This window comes from Anabrus simplex, chromosome 2, assembly GCF_040414725.1.
Source record: "Anabrus simplex isolate iqAnaSimp1 chromosome 2, ASM4041472v1, whole genome shotgun sequence".
Taxonomy (NCBI): domain Eukaryota; kingdom Metazoa; phylum Arthropoda; class Insecta; order Orthoptera; family Tettigoniidae; genus Anabrus; species Anabrus simplex.
Genome location: NC_090266.1, coordinates 378,811,721 through 378,829,567, shown reverse-complemented (window position 1 = coordinate 378,829,567; position 17,847 = coordinate 378,811,721). Strand labels below are relative to the sequence as shown.

Genomic DNA, 17,847 nt, shown 5'->3' with positions numbered 1-17,847 from the left:
ATTGAGTGAAATGGTAGTTTAGGGGAAGGCCTGAAATGTAATTCTCAAATAAGTTATTTATGTTATTATTGGTCGTATCGATAAATACCACATAACTAACATAACTTTAGTTATGTCGTAAGTTAGTAATAGTTATGTAAGCAGTTATTAAATTTCCGTTCACTTATGTCTTATTTTTTTTTTTTTGCTAGTTGTTTTACGTCGCACCGACACAGATAGGTCTTTGATTGAAATAATAACATTAAGTTATTTATTAGACCACCTAATCAATACAAAATCGTCTTGGATGATTTACATAAATTTGTTAGCTAATAGTGGGACATGTTTCGCCTTCCCTGAAGGCATCATCAGCCATAGTCTTAACCTTAAATTAAAAATAAGCGTCTAAATAACATGTAGTGATGAAATGAATTTTAAAAATCTTGAAGAGATTTGAAGTAGAATAACATTAAAAATAACAATGATGGTTTGAAAATACAATGTGATGAGATACAATAGTGGAAGTATTAACAAAATTAACATTAGAAGGCTGCTAAAATAAGTACAATGGATAAAACAACAGATTGTTATACAACAAGTAGTAAGATTGCATAAAAGTAAAGTTGATAGTCATGGCGGTTATAATTAGACGATGGCGAAAAATCTTATATAATCAAAGTAAAGAGGAGAGAATAAAAGTCAAAGTTAGTCGAGAGATCCAAAGTTCATCATGATCTTGAAGATAAAAGACAAAAGTCAGATGCATATGGTGAAGTTGTAGAACACGTTGAGGATATGAAGTAGGTGAATAGAAGTTGAAGAACAGTTTCAAATAGGATCACTATGGACCATCTCAAAATTTGAAGTGATGTTCAAATGTTGTAAATTGTGAGTTTGTAGATATTCTAGTTGAAAAAGCATATAAAAGTGGGGGAGGTGGGAACTCTAATTGATGTGAGGTTGAAGATTTTTAAGAATTTGTTGGTGAGGGAAGTTGATTCTCGTAATAAAATAAGAATCTGTTCATACAAGGGGCTTTTTTTATCAATAGTGTCATTTAGATTTTTATCTTTATTAAAATGTTGGTCGAGGAAAATAAATAAGTTTTCATATTCTGTCATGAGTTTGCTTTTATCGACTCTTTTTAGGATATGGAGGTCTTGTTCTATTGTGGTGAATTTATGTCCGGTGTCCCTCATATGGTTGGCCATTGCGGAGAATTTGTTGTGTCTTTGGGCATTGTAATGCTCGGCATATCTGGTAGAGAAGCTGCGGCCAGTTTGGCCAACATAAGAAAAATTACATGTAGAGCATTTCAATCTGTATATTCCTGATCCAGAGTAACTATTGTCTGTGATGTTGATAGAGTTGTGATTGAAGAATAAATTACGATTAGTGTTTTTTGTTGTGTAGACTATTTTTATTTCGTGCTTCATTAATGAATTGGTTATCGGGTAAATGCTATGGTTAGTGAACGTGAATTTAGCGTATTTTGGTTTGACGGGTTTTAATGGGGTTAAATTGGTAGCTAGTTTCAGTTTGGTTTTATTGATGATTTTATCAATCATACTCGTGTTAAATCCATTGAATTTAGCTATTTCCTTGATGAATAGTAATTCTTTCTTTAAATTAGTAGAGGACATAGGGATCTTTAATGCTCTATATATTAAACTGTGATAAGTGGCTTTTTTATGTGAGTTGGGATGTAAAGAATCATTTTTTATGGTTGTTGGAGAAAAGGTGGGTTTTCTGTATATTTGGAAGTCGAATTTGTTCAATGCTCGTGTGATTTTGATATCTAAGAAGTTCAAAGAGTTATTGAACTCGTCTTCTTTAGTGAATTTAATACTATTATCTAAGTTGTTGAGGAATGATAGTATGTTATTGCTGTTGTTGATTTGTTTATCAATGATAGCTATGGTATCATCAACATAGCGATGCCAAAGACAGAGTCCGTTGATGTTATTAATAATCTTACTATGTTCGAGATTATCTAAGTATATATCGGCTAGTATTCCAGACAACGGGTCTCCCATCGCTAGACCTTCTTGTTTGTAAATTTTCTTATTGAAGGTAAAATAGTTGTTGTCTAAAACGAAATTAAGTAATTTTAACCATTCATCAATTTCGATTTTACTCAATGTGCTATGTTTCAACAGATTGTTTTTTATGATGTTAATAGTATTGTTGATAGGGATATTAGTATACATGTTGGTGATGTCAAAAGAACATAAAACGTGGTTTGGTTGTAGACTGAAATTATTTAGGGAATTACAAAGTTCGATCGAGTTCTTTATGGGGTTGGAGTTGTGAAATTTGAAGTGTTTTTTTTAGGAATTTGTGTAGGAATTGAGAGGTTTTATAGGTAGGACTACTGATACTATTAATTATAGGCCGAATGGGGACATTATTTTTATGAATTTTGGGCAGTGATCTGACTGTAGGTAATTTTGGGTTCATTACAGTTAATTTCTGATAATCTTGATCATTTAAAATGAAGTAAGAATTTTTAAGAAGGTTCTTTAAGTTACGCTGTATTTTGTTTGTTGGATCTTTGTTAATTAGGGTATAGGTATTGTCTGAAAAAAAGGTTTCAGTTTTATTGATGTAATCTTGTTTGTTCATTATTACTATGGTGTTGCCCTTATCTGCTTTTGTAATTACTACGTTGTTGTTATGGATTTTGGATTTCAGGTTTAGAATTTGTTTCGAGACATTGTAGTTATTATTAGATGTTATCTCATTAATCAAAGTTGGGAGTTTCTTTTTTACTTCATATCGTACGTCATTCTGTTTATCAATTGGGATTTGTTTATCGATATTAGTTTCGGTTTCAGCGATGGTAGTGATGATGTCTTCTGCCTTTTTGTGATTAGGCCAATTATGTTTGATGCCTTTATTTAATAGATTTAATTCTTGGTTAGAGAAGGTTGCATTAGATAGGTTGGTTGTAGTGGGAATGTTAGTCAAATGGGAAGGGGACACTTTGTTGTTTGTATTTTGGTCAGGAGTTTTACATTTGTTTTCTTGAAGACAAAGTAATTTATGGTTTAGGGTTTTCTGTTTCTTGTCTAATACGTAAGATAGTTTGATGTCAGTGTACCTTAAAAATGAGCTCCATTCAAGTGGGGGTAATTTCTGAGAGATGGTCAAATGAGTCCTATATAATTGTAAATTTAGTAAAGATTTCTTCTTGTATATTAGTTTAATTTCATTTTTCAACCATATGTTGTTTACTTTCTTTTGAGTGGCATTAGATTTTGAATAGGGATGACTTTTTCTTTGTAAAGATTTGAGAAATTTAGGTACCAACTCTAATTTCAAGCAATCTTTAAGAAACTTGATATCTCTAGAAATCTTGCCTATTTTAATTTTTAGGTTCAAGTACTTGTTAGGTTTTACTATTGCCTGGTTGGCATTGACATTACATGTAATAAATATCATTTTTGGTCCGTATTGATGATATTAGATTGAAATAATAACATTAAGTTATTTATTAGACCACCTAATCAATACACTGACATCAAACTATCTTACGTATTAGACAAGAAACAGAAAACCCTAAACCATAAATTACTTTGTCTTCAAGAAAACAAATGTAAAACTCCTGACCAAAATACAAACAACAAAGTGTCCCCTTCCCATTTGACTAACATTCCCACTACAATCAACCTATCTAATGCAACCTTCTCTAACCAAGAATTAAATCTATTAAATAAAGGCATCAAACATAATTGGCCTAATCACAAAAAGGCAGAAGACATCATCACTACCATCGCTGAAACCGAAACTAATATCGATAAACAAATCCCAATTGATAAACAGAATGACGTACGATATGAAGTAAAAAAGAAACTCCCAACTTTGATTAATGAGATAACATCTAATAATAACTACAATGTCTCGAAACAAATTCTAAACCTGAAATCCAAAATCCATAACAACAACGTAGTAATTACAAAAGCAGATAAGGGCAACACCATAGTAATAATGAACAAACAAGATTACATCAATAAAACTGAAACCTTTTTTTCAGACAATACCTATACCCTAATTAACAAAGATCCAACAAACAAAATACAGCGTAACTTAAAGAACCTTCTTAAAAATTCTTACTTCATTTTAAATGATCAAGATTATCAGAAATTAACTGTAATGAACCCAAAATTACCTACAGTCAGATCACTGCCCAAAATTCATAAAAATAATGTCCCCATTCGGCCTATAATTAATAGTATCAATAGTCCTACCTATAAAACCTCTCAATTCCTACACAAATTCCTAAAAAAACACTTCAAATTTCACAACTCCAACCCCATAAAGAACTCGATCGAACTTTGTAATTCCCTAAATAATTTCAGTCTACAACCAAACCACGTTTTATGTTCTTTTGACATCACCAACATGTATACTAATATCCCTATCAACAATACTATTAACATCATAAAAAACAATCTGTTAAAACATAGCACATTGAGTAAAATCGAAATTGATGAATGGTTAAAATTACTTAATTTCGTTTTAGACAACAACTATTTTACCTTCAATAAGAAAATTTACAAACAAGAAGGTCTAGCGATGGGAGACCCGTTGTCTGGAATACTAGCCGATATATACTTAGATAATCTCGAACATAGTAAGATTATTAATAACATCAACGGACTCTGTCTTTGGCATCGCTATGTTGATGATACCATAGCTATCATTGATAAACAAATCAACAACAGCAATAACATACTATCATTCCTCAACAACTTAGATAATAGTATTAAATTCACTAAAGAAGACGAGTTCAATAACTCTTTGAACTTCTTAGATATCAAAATCACACGAGCATTGAACAAATTCGACTTCCAAATATACAGAAAACCCACCTTTTCTCCAACAACCATAAAAAATGATTCTTTACATCCCAACTCACATAAAAAAGCCACTTATCACAGTTTAATATATAGAGCATTAAAGATCCCTATGTCCTCTACTAATTTAAAGAAAGAATTACTATTCATCAAGGAAATAGCTAAATTCAATGGATTTAACACGAGTATGATTGATAAAATCATCAATAAAACCAAACTGAAACTAGCTACCAATTTAACCCCATTAAAACCCGTCAAACCAAAATACGCTAAATTCACGTTCACTAACCATAGCATTTACCCGATAACCAATTCATTAATGAAGCACGAAATAAAAATAGCCTACACAACAAAAAACACTAATCGTAATTTATTCTTCAATCACAACTCTATCAACATCACAGACAATAGTTACTCTGGATCAGGAATATACAGATTGAAATGCTCTACATGTAATTTTTCTTATGTTGGCCAAACTGGCCGCAGCTTCTCTACCAGATATGCCGAGCATTACAATGCCCAAAGACACAACAAATTCTCCGCAATGGCCAACCATATGAGGGACACCGGACATAAATTCACCACAATAGAACAAGACCTCCATATCCTAAAAAGAGTCGATAAAAGCAAACTCATGACAGAATATGAAAACTTATTTATTTTCCTCGACCAACATTTTAATAAAGATAAAAATCTAAATGACACTATTGATAAGAAAAGCCCCTTGTATGAACAGATTCTTATTTTATTACGAGAATCAACTTCCCTCACCAACAAATTCTTAAAAATCTTCAACCTCACATCAATTAGAGTTCCCACCTCCCCTACAGCTAATATACCCCCCCTCCCTTCCCCCCGCCGCTAGTACCTCTAATTCAAATACAACCAATAAACCCATAGCCACACCCACCAGAACATCGCTCCCTCCAATAGCCTTACACCGTTACAACACGCGCAGTAATACACTCTCTTCCTTCCCTCCCACCAATAGCAGCCCCCCTCCAATAGTTACGTCAACGCAAACAGATCCCCCTCCAGCACAAAACTTCAGTTATAACACACGTAGCAAGAAGTCTACGGTTGCAAATTCTTCTAACTCATAATATTACAAGCTATCTTTGTCACCGTCAAATGGTAAGTGCATACGATTCTACTTCAATATTTTTCAAATATCTTTTCACACAATTAACTCTACGTTTCTTGCTTCCATTTACAGATTCCACTTTTATATGCTTTTTCAACTAGAATATCTACAAACTCACAATTTACAACATTTGAACATCACTTCAAATTTTGAGATGGTCCATAGTGATCCTATTTGAAACTGTTCTTCAACTTCTATTCACCTACTTCATATCCTCAACGTGTTCTACAACTTCACCATATGCATCTGACTTTCGTCTTTTATCTTCAAGATCATGATGAACTTTGGATCTCTCGACTAACTTTGACTTTTATTCTCTCCTCTTTACTTTGATTATATAAGATTTTTCGCCATCGTCTAATTATAACCGCCATGACTATCAACTTTACTTTTATGCAATCTTACTACTTGTTGTATAACAATCTGTTGTTTTATCCATTGTACTTATTTTAGCAGCCTTCTAATGTTAATTTTGTTAATACTTCCACTATTGTATCTCATCACATTGTATTTTCAAACCATCATTGTTATTTTTAATGTTATTCTACTTCAAATCTCTTCAAGATTTTTAAAATTCATTTCATCACTACATGTTATTTAGACGCTTATTTTTAATTTAAGGTTAAGACTATGGCTGATGATGCCTTCAGGGAAGGCGAAACATGTCCCACTATTAGCTAACAAATTTATGTAAATCATCCAAGACGATTTTGTATTGATTAGGTGGTCTAATAAATAACTTAATGTTATTATTTCAATCTAATATCATCAATACGGACCAAAAATGATATTTATTACATGTAACAGATAGGTCTTACGGCGACGATGGGACAGGAAAGGGCTAGGAGTGGGAAGGAAGCGGCCGTGGCCTTAATTAAGGTACCGTACAGCCCCAGCATTTGCCTGGTGTGAAAATGGGAAACCACGGAAAACCATTTTCAGGGCTGCCGACAGTGTGGTTCGAACCTACTATCTCCCGAATACTGGATACTGGCCGCACTTAAGCGACTGCAGCTATCGAGCTCGGTCTTATGTCTTATACATTGTTACCGTACCGCATATAATCAGATATATTCGTGAATTTGGATTTTTGTTACTAAGTCCATATCAGCGCTGAGTCACGAGAAAGTGGGTAAACAGAATTTAGTGAAAATCCGTATGTAAATTCTGAGAATAAGGAACTACAGTCTACGATATAAATAATTTTGTAAGACACCCTAATATCACAGAGTCGAAAGAAAACTAATGTGAAGGCCTGCAATATAGAAATCACATAAACTTTATCAACAATAACATTACATTGACCTTTGTTTGTTGTGATGCGCTTTTTGTCTTCTGTTTCCTCTCATCCCCGATAGATAGGATTACTGCAGCGTACCGAGGTTTTTTTATTTGCTTGACGTCGCACCGACACAGGTAGGTCTTATGGCGACGATGGGATAGGAAATGAATAGTGGTGTGGAGGAAGCGGCCTTGGCTTTAAGGTACAGCCTGGTGTGACTGGTGTGAAAATGGGAAACCACGGAATACCATCTCCAGGGTTGCCGGCAGTGGAGTTCGAATCCACTATCTCCCGGATGCAAGCTCACAGCTGCGCGCCCCTAACCACACAGGCAACTTTCCTGGTCGTACCGACTGTAACAGCCTGCCTGTATATTGGCGGGAAGTAGCTGGGATGTAAGATAACTTTCTTCTTTAGCATGCCATTCCTCTGGTTCATACATTTTATGATATATCTGGTACGTAACACACTGGATCATCATAGTATTCGACCTATTCAATCCCTACTCTGAGGCACTGATTGGAATGAGTAGTGTGCATATTTAACGGAATAATGACAGAGGAGTGTTCACGGCAGTCTGCGACCTGGTTATTCCAGCTCTGGAACTTAGGACTCTTAGATCGGCACCGTAGTACTGTTCGTTGAAAGTGAGAAAGTGTGCGGTTTTTCATTTGATCGAATATTTTATATGATAACATTGCTTTCAATCGCTACATTCCTATTGACGTTTTTGTAATGACCTATGTTGAATTCAGTTAGGAAAACCACCAAGTCAGTCTTTTTGAGAATCCCGTGGCGAAGCACGGGTACATCAGCTAGTTGAGGGATAAAGTAAAAGGCTATGAACTTCATAAATATTAAGAGAATGAAAGCCGAGTGTGGGGCAGCTGGCAATAATGCCAGTAAGACACAATAATTTCAGTGAACAGGTGACAATGTGGACAGGGCCAGCAGCAAGCAAAATAACACCGCCAGCGAATTGCTGATGCTCGTGATAAGGAAGCTGGAAGCTGAAGAACAATGGACAAGGTGCTCAGAATGACCTGAAAGTGGAAACCATTAGAATATTTTGAGGGTTTATTTGAAGAGCGCAACTGGAGCATGCCAGTCAGTCTTCAGTGTGTCAGTGTAGCACCAATTGTGAGTGAATGTAAGCAGACAGTCATGAGTGTGTGATGAGTCATTCATCGGGAGTGAGTCTGTCAGACAGCTAAGCAGAGTTCAACAAGGCTTGTTAGTTGTGAACTGTCCTGGAAGAACACTGTGCTACTATGAGAAGCCATGTGGAGAACAGAAGTTCAATGCACTGGTGAGCAGTGTGTTCAACCACAAATGTGGATAAAAACGGTGTCGAGTGAACTTGCTATTAACTGTAAATAGTAGTTCAATAAATTTAGTGGAGAGTAAAATATGCTACTTTTTTGTGCAGTGAATAAAGTTTTACGGATCCTCATAACACTTCACAATATGGACAGCTAAAGCAAATATTCAAGTGGAGACCGTTAAGTCATTAAGTGTGTTGAACATAATGAAACATCACTAACCTACAAGTTAATCTATGTGCAGAACATGATTAATAGTAAAAGTATTCTAAATGTAAAAATTATAACAAATTCAAGTGTTTACACAGCACATTCTGGGGGACCAAACATAATCCTCTCCTTATCTCTCAGTTACATCATCATCCATGTCTCTTCATTACAGGACAATAATATATATACGTAACCTTTCTATACTTTCTTCTTTCAGACCACTTTTATTCCAGCTGGGCTTTTCGTCCCACAGGTGCACAGCAAATAAGTGGGTGGGTGAGCTTAATAATTACATCCCACTAATTACTTTTACGGTTTTCAGACACACCGAGGTGCCAGAATTTTGTCCCGCAGGAGTTATTTTATGTGCCAGTAAATCTACCGACACAAGGCTGATGTATTTGAACACCTTCAAATACCACGAGACTGAGCCGGGATTGAACCTGCTACATTGGAGTCAGAATGCCAGCGCCTCAACCGTCTGAGCCACTCAGCCCGGCGGGTGAGCTTCAGCCATAGTGACGTTTTGGTTATGTCACAGGCTGGGAAGACTTGGGAATAAGGAGACAGGCTGTTCAACAAAGCGTTTTACAAGTGACAAATTTTACAATTGGTTCAGTACTGACTTGACAATTTTTAACATTAAATCTTCCTTTAAAAGAAATTATTTTAACTGGTCCACTTTTTCAATATAGTTAATACAGTACAATTAATTATAAATGGAAATTATAGTCGTATTTCACAAGTACAGTACACGTGTCGACCCTAAACGGATCACCGTCAGCTACTAATAACTGCAGTAGACAATATAAAATCTAAAAATAGGGTCACATAAAGACATCATAAAAATGAGATGAGATGAACAGGTATATTTGTGTGTTCTTTTACTGTTGTTCCAGCCAAGAATGATAAGTAATAAAATTTACACAGTTAGCTGTTCCTCACAGTTCATTAAAATATTGACCTAACCGGTTGACGCAGTGTTACTCTATTATAAGGCAAGTGAATATCACAAAAGTTTCAAGCCTTCTACCATATATAAACGGCCATTATTTAAGGGAATAATGGTATTTCCAAAAAGCACAATATATTGACCAAGTCCAAGACTATTATTGTTATACAAACAATGCTGTGCAATCTGGAAATGATAAGCCAAATTTGCTGATTTTGATGGTAATTGGAGGGCATCAGCCATATCCATGTGTGATTTCTGTTCCTGTTGATTCATAAGTGTAAAGCATCTACGAGGATTACAACAAGAGTTCAAGCACTTACATGTTTGCCAGTCAGGTGTCTCATAGAAAATTTTTCATCAGAAATGAAAAACAATCAAGTCCAGTTTCATTTATGAGAATATAAAAAAGAGTAAACAAAAAAAAATTCTTTTAAACAAAAACTATTCCAAGCAGACTGTGGTTGCTGTCTAAAATTACATCGGGACTGATGACCTCGATGTTTGGCCCCTTTAAACATCAATCAATCAATCAATCAATCAATCAATCAATCAATCAATCAATCAATCAATCAATCAATCAATCAATCAATCAATCAATCAATCAATCAATCAAAATTACATCAGCAGAAATGCAGAATATCACTTGGTAATGTTTCTTACATCACAAGCTCTTCACATCTGAAAACACTCAATACCCCCAAATACATTACAATGTAATACAAATAGCCCTGAAAGTTAATGTTATACCTTAATAATAATGTCAAAGGTTACAGTCTAAGCCTCCCAAAATATAGAATTTAATCCACATTTATGTACATTAATAACATTTTTGGGAGGATGAACAGAGGCAAGCAAGAAAGTTATTAGTATACATATGTAGATGGGAGAGACAAAATAACTTAATTTTAAGACCATGACAGACTTCTAAAAGAAATAAATGACCTCCATGAAGAAAGAATAACAACATTAGATTCAAGTACCGTATAAGCACCATATATAAATAAGTCCAAAGTATTCCCCCGTATACGTTTCTAAGTATTAACTAAAAAATTATCAAACCATTTCTAGGTCATAAATAAATAATATACAATATAACTATAGAGGAATATCACTCCTGGATTGTACTTATAAAATATTCTCGAGAATAATTTACAATCCGTGCAAATATCAACTGGAGAAAGAATTAAGGGAGTACCAGGGAGGATTTTGACCATGGCGTAGTTGTCCAGATCAAATCATAACACTAAAATTATTAATGGGCATCTACAAAACAAGACAGAAACAAATGATTATCACTTTCATACACTTTCGGAAAGCTTATGATTGCATTCACGGACCTTCAGTATTAAAAGTATTACGAAATTTTGGATTATATCCTAAATTAGTTAAAATGATAAGCTTAACGTTAACAAACACTAAATCAAAGGTGAAGTTTAGAGGAGAATTATCCTAAGCATTGACGATCAGAACAGGACTAAGGCAAGGTGATGTACTATCACCACTTTTGTTTAATTGTACTCTGGAATACTTGATGAGAGAATGGTATAAAGACAATAACAAAAATATAAAAATTGGATACATTGAAGATGAAATTAACCTAAATTGCTTAGGATATGCAGATGATCTGGCAATACTAGCTAATAACCTTAATGAAGCTCAGAATCAAATCACAAGTCTCCAAACTATTGCTGGAAAAATAGGATTAAAAATTTCATTTGAAAAAAACTAAAATAATGGCAATAGATTCTGTTTTAATAAGCAGTGTTCTGATATGTGGGAAAGAAATAGAAATTGTAAAACAGTTTAAATACCTTGGAGAAACTATAACATACAATTTAAATGGAAACATTTCTTGGACAGAGAGAACGAATAAATTATCCAGAGCCCAAAAAGTAACCAGAAATACATACAACAAGAAATGTTTGTCAATAAATACAAAATTGAAACCTTGTAAAACTGTAGTCCAACCTGAAATAACCTATGGAAGTGAAACATTATTTAAACTAAAACAAAATAGACAAAATTTTAAAAATAGAAAGAAGAATAGTAAGAACATGCATTAATAAGAAGTACCAAAAAGAAGGAGAATGGCGCATCATTCAAAATTCAGCAGTATATCAGGAAATAGAACCTATAATAGATTTCATGAGAAAGAAGAGAATATAATTATTTGGTCATCTGTTGAGAACACCTCAAGACAGGTTAATACGCAGTATTTTGGAAAAGCTTTGGAAACAAAAGCAACAACTTGTCTGGATAAAAGAAATAAAAGAAGACATGAAAGAATTAGAAATAACACTGGAGGATTTAGAGAATAAATCAAACAAAGTAAATAAATTGAAGAATAGTAAAGTTAGATTCCTACCAAAATGTGATAAAAGAGAAACAACTAAAAGGGTATTTTCAGAAGAAGAAGAACAACAACAAAGATCAGATGGAATGAAGAAATACTGGAAGATCAGAAAAGAAAAAAACATAAAAAAAACATTGAAGACCAGACAGAAATTGACTACAGTGGTCCAATGCGGCCGTAAAAGCACTATCATTATAATAATAATACATGACACCAACTGCCACATACAAGCAAGTTAAGTCTTCTACTACCGAGCTCGATAGCTGCTCAGCCTTCCAGGTTGGAAGCCAGCAGCTAAGCCAGTGAGTTAATCACAGCCTCCAAGTTAAGCCTTTTACTACATAGGATTGAAAGAAAATGGGGAGTTTTATATGGATGTTAATCTTAAGCCAATGACATAGCCATGTTGAAATACAGAGTCCTTCGAGATCTCTGTAGCTGGACGTAGTGACCAGTTGGAAGGGTAGCAAAGAAAATGTAGTGAGAATGACTGCTGATACAAACAGGTGGGACCAATGCCAAGCAGGTACTCTGAATGAGCAGATAAAGCCAAGTTAAGATAAACTCGAAGGATGAAGCTGTACGCATAAACTGACTTTGGTAGTGAGGTCATGTGAGGTGAATGGAGGAGGAGGAGGAGTTAACTAGGAGAATCATGGACTCAACCATGGAAGGTAAGAGAAGTAGAGGGAGACCAAAGCGGTAATGGTTGGACTCTGTTTTTAATGATTTAAAGATAAGAGGTTGAACTAAAACTAAACGAGGCCACGGAGCTATTTGCAAACAGAGGATTGTGGAGGCACCTAGTTCATTCACAGAGGATTGCAGACTGAATGCTGAAAGGCATAACAGTCTGTAATGAAGATGATTGTATGTATGTATGTATGTATGTATGTATGTATGTATGTACGGTGAATTACCTGAACTTTTCAACCAAAATACCTCTGAAATAAAACATGCTATTGATATGCTGTTTTCACAGAAATGGAGTGTAACCAAGGGCTCATAATTGTACCCCACACAAAGATTTTAATAATGATCAGAATGTGCATTATGTTCAGCTTTAAGGTGTCATGTTCAGCTGTGATTATCAATGGAAAATGAGATAAGAGTATAAAATGCACATTGAGAGTCCTTACCTGTTTGAGCTATTCTTAAACTGGTCAAATGAGGACGAACTCATTAAACACAGTAATTTCAACAGTGGAAACCAAAAAATAGAGCCTTCTGGAGATCCCAGCCAATCTCTCATCTTGACTTCATCACATACTTCAGCAAAAAATTTTAATATCGAGGCAACAACATCAGCTCTCAACAGGGAATGGCCATCTAAAGAAAAAAGGATATGAAAAGGAATTAACAGAAGTGGATTTGGGAACAAAATTTATACAGTGAATTTGCAAAAACAACAATACTATCATACACTAGGCAATGGAAAATTATAACAATGAACGTCTGTATTTAAAAATATAATACATCACTGGACAGTATATATAACTCTTCATATGTATGTGTGCATGCCCCTTAATCCCTTTTCTTGATACGGGGTTGGGGATGAGGCAGGATGAATTTATATAGCATATTTTTATGGCCAGATGTTCTTCTTGATGCCAACCTCACTTGAGGAGCTAATCAAGAAGAAATGATTGATGGTGAATGAAATTGGGTAAGGAGGTGGAAGGAATTGGCTGTGGCTTATGAACAGAAACTGTCCCGGCATTTGCCTGGAAGTGAATATGGGAAACCACAGAAAACCATCTTCAGGGCAGTCCATGATGTGGCTTGAACCCACTTGTCTCCCAAATGCAGAGCTTGGATCCATAGCCGAATTATATCAATGAAGGATCCATACAAATGGATAAGCAAGTTAAATACCATTTTAAACACAGTGAAGATACTACAAGTATCAGTACTGGTACATGTATGATGCCTTGCAAAATTTATTCTTCACATGGTTGAACCATTCAACAGCACAACGAACACAAAAAAATTGTGTAACATTTTTCTATTAGTTTTATGCCCACCGATTCAGACAGGTCTAATGGCGAGGATGGGATAGTATGGGGAAGGAATGTATTGATGAAGAACTTTGTACATGATGTACTGATGCTTGGAGTACAATGTTATTCAATACAACCACCTGTAGTCTCAATTACACCTTTAATGTGGGACAGGAAGCACTGACATGCATGGATCACAAGGTCGTTATTGATGTTGGACATTACTTAGGTAATCACAGCTGTTAGGAAATCAGTTGCATTGTGGGAATGTTGATTAATCTCTAGATCGTCAATGCCCTACATGTAATCATCTAGGGGACTTAGGTTTGGATCCAATAATCTCCCAGTGTGACAGTGGTTTTTAAGCATGCCTGGTTGTGTCAGGTTCTTCATTTCTAAAATGAGAATAGGATCGAAAGTTAGTGAATCTTGGAACCTTGAAAATAAAACCAAGTACAAAGTAATTTATGGCATGAGGAAAACTTACGTGCATAGCGTGGCGATGTTAAGATTGCATAGTTTTTGACGGTCGCTTGGTCATTTCTGCATAAAGTTCAGATGAAATTGTTAGCCTTCAGTGGGTATGCGTCACATGTAGTCCAATGCAAAACTGATTCACCAGCATTTGGACAATATGAGGAGAGACAGTTTGTGTCACAGACACAGATCGATAATATTCTGCACCTGGTGTACAAACTGTCTCTCCTCATATTGTCCAAATGCTGTGAATTAGTTTTGCATTGGTGTGAAGTGGTTGTGCAGACTGTCAACCAATCTTGAGTCATCACAACTTGGTGCACTGCACATGTGCCAATCTCAGCTGAAATACAAATGGCTCTGTACTGCACACTTTCTCCAACAGACGGCTACAGAACTGTCTCTAGCACCTCAATGTACCCAGTAATATACACCTAAATGTCCTGTGGAAATAAGTGGGGTGGTATGAGGTGTCCTTCCCTACTTACTGCCCAAAAAACCATCACAGTAGCTAAAGACTTGGTATGCATAATACAGAGGACATCAGAAAGACTATCAAGTATTCACATGAAATTTCTCTTGTCACATCATTCAATCCTGATAAACAATTCTATATATTAAAAAAAGTGCAGATGAGGCAAAGTTTTTCCAAGATGTTCCAAATTACTCAATGATCGCTTTGTATGCAGCCTTTGTTTATGTCATGCGGCCGATATGAACATCCTTTCCCTCATACGACTTGTATCAAATATCCTCATGCTCAAGAGTCTGGACTCTACCCTCACACACCATGACATCTCTGGCAATGGTCCCTATGGACATTCTGGGGTTATCATCAAAAATGTTCTGCATCTGGTGTATGAACTGTCTCTCCTCATATTGTCCAAATGCTGTGAATCGGTTTTGCATTGGACTACATGTGACACATACCCACTGAAGGTTAATAACTTCATATGAACTTTATGCAGAAATGACCAAGCGACTGTCAAAAACTATGCAATCTTCACATTGCCACACTATGCACCTAAGTTTCTCTCATATCATAAATTACTTTGTACTCCGTTTTATTTTCAAGGTTCCAAGATTCCCTAACTTTCGATCCTCTTCTCGTTTTAGAAATGAAGAACTTGACACAAGCTGGCATGCTTATAAACCACTGTCACACTGGGAGATTATTGGATCCACACTGTACAATTTTGCAACTAATAGCATAAGACACAGTCAGCCCATTATACTTATCTAAGTATTGTCAAATGGTCAATCTAAATTATATAAACTTTCATAGCATTATAAGACACAGACAGCCAAACATATGCATTGAAAATGGTGAAAGTGTTATTTTTTCAATTTCATATCGAACCAACAAGATTTCAATTCATTTTTAAGGAAATAATCATTTGTGATTATGGTGTTTTAAAGTAAGTAGGCAGTGATCTAAATTCTCATAAGAATATTTCACTGGTGTTTGTATTACATATTAAAACTTCAAAATTTCTTTCGTGTCTGTGTAGCATATCATAAATTCAAGAAGGATGTTACAGCAACTTGGGATAATAATACACAGTTATATTTCTAAAACTAATTTTAAATTTTTAATTTTAAGCATTTATCATTTGTAACTTGTTTCAAATCTGTATTTGTATGGATGTTTTAAAATTTTGATCGCTGATTAAAAAAATAACATATATGACTGATGTAAAGTAGCACCGTTGGCAGAGTGGACCCACTAACAGCCTTTTGAGTTATATAAATACTGTGCTTTGCATGCATCACACAAATCACAGTGACTTTTCATCTTTTCTCTTAACTGATGGTCTGACAGTGATGCTCTGAAAATATAAAAGGACAGTGATTTGCACATATCTACAGGCATACATGTCCTCAAATATCTTATGCACCCTGTGCATAGCACAACAGTAGCCATGCAGCTGTACACACCAAAAGGTACAAGAAATATTGATCCCATTTAGAAACCTACAGTGATTTGATATTACACAGAGCATGTGGATGGAATGGGCAACTTCTCACCACAATACATCTTCTTACAATTTTGGCCAGGAGTCCAAAAACTGATAGCAAAAACTTTTGTTTCAGTTGTTGGATGTCTGCATGGTCAACAGCTTCATTTAACTCAACTTGGAGAGGGAAACATAGCAGCAGAAGCCTCGAAGACAAAGGCAGTACAGGAAAATATTGGCATGAGTGATGGTCAGTGATGTTTGCAATGGTAATGTCAATAAGAGAGGATGACCATCAACAAGCAACAATGAAGAACAGCTGAATGTGAAGGCTCACTTCATATACAGTGAAACTTCCCTACAACAGACACCAATGGGGACACAAAAATTCTGCTATTAACAAGAGTCCACTGTTTGGAACAAGTTTATATTACTATAAGAAGTAGTTTTGCACCACAAAAATTTAGTACACAACGTTTTACAGCAATACATACTAGGATCTCTCATCCTCTGGGGCATTCAGGGCTTAGTCCTACAGGAATGTGATAGTACAGTGAATGCAGCTGTGATTCTGCTGACCCAGAAATCAAGTAACCCTATTCTATATAAGAATGTAAATATTACTTGCTGGAGATAAGACCTTAACAGCATCTTTGGCAGAGAAGGAGACCTTTGGAATGGCTGAGATGGCAGATGAGGCAACCCATCCTCCCTGGGGAAAATTAGAAGAGGACACCACTGCCTTGTGGAGAAGAGGGATCTTCAAAGGCTAAGGGAGTAAACCCCGAAAGAAAATCCTCACCTGTGTTAAGCCTAGCAAGTCAACAGTTGAGTATGAATATACTGCTTTCAAACATAAAACAAGCCTCGGACGGCAAGCGCTTGTACACCACACCTGGGAAACTGGAGTTGGGAAATTATGATGATGATGATCATCATGACTAGGTGGAGATATTAGATCCCAAATACAGGAGACATTATCTCCACCGAGGATTAAGAAATATTAGCTTGGGCATGCTAAATCTCTTTACGTGCATAGATGGGCAAAGAAGCATTATTAGACCGAGACAAAGAGAGGTATGACAGGCAAGGTCACCAGACTAATGTCTCATTTGGGGCTAGTTGAGTTTGGCTGTACCATACAGTCAAAATGCATGGAATATTCACTAGTATTATGAATATAGTACACTTTTTATTGAAGAATCCATTTCAGTTGGTCAGCGTGACCAAGAGAAAATGCTAAACAGTTATTTCTTTTCTTGTTATTTTCTTTCGTCGCACTGACACAGTTAGGTCTTATGGCGATGA

General features: G+C 35.5%; 1 protein-coding gene across 1 annotated transcript in view; it reads right to left on the bottom strand.

Moving 5' to 3' along the window:
- The window catches only part of Bruce (BIR repeat containing ubiquitin-conjugating enzyme), a 1,406,664-nt gene that overhangs the window by 377,158 nt on the left and 1,011,659 nt on the right, over positions 1-17,847 (bottom strand). The window contains exon 50 of the mRNA XM_068225988.1: positions 13,244-13,433. Within this exon, the coding sequence (XP_068082089.1) occupies positions 13,244-13,433 (190 nt within the window). The remainder of the gene's footprint in view (positions 1-13,243; positions 13,434-17,847) is intronic.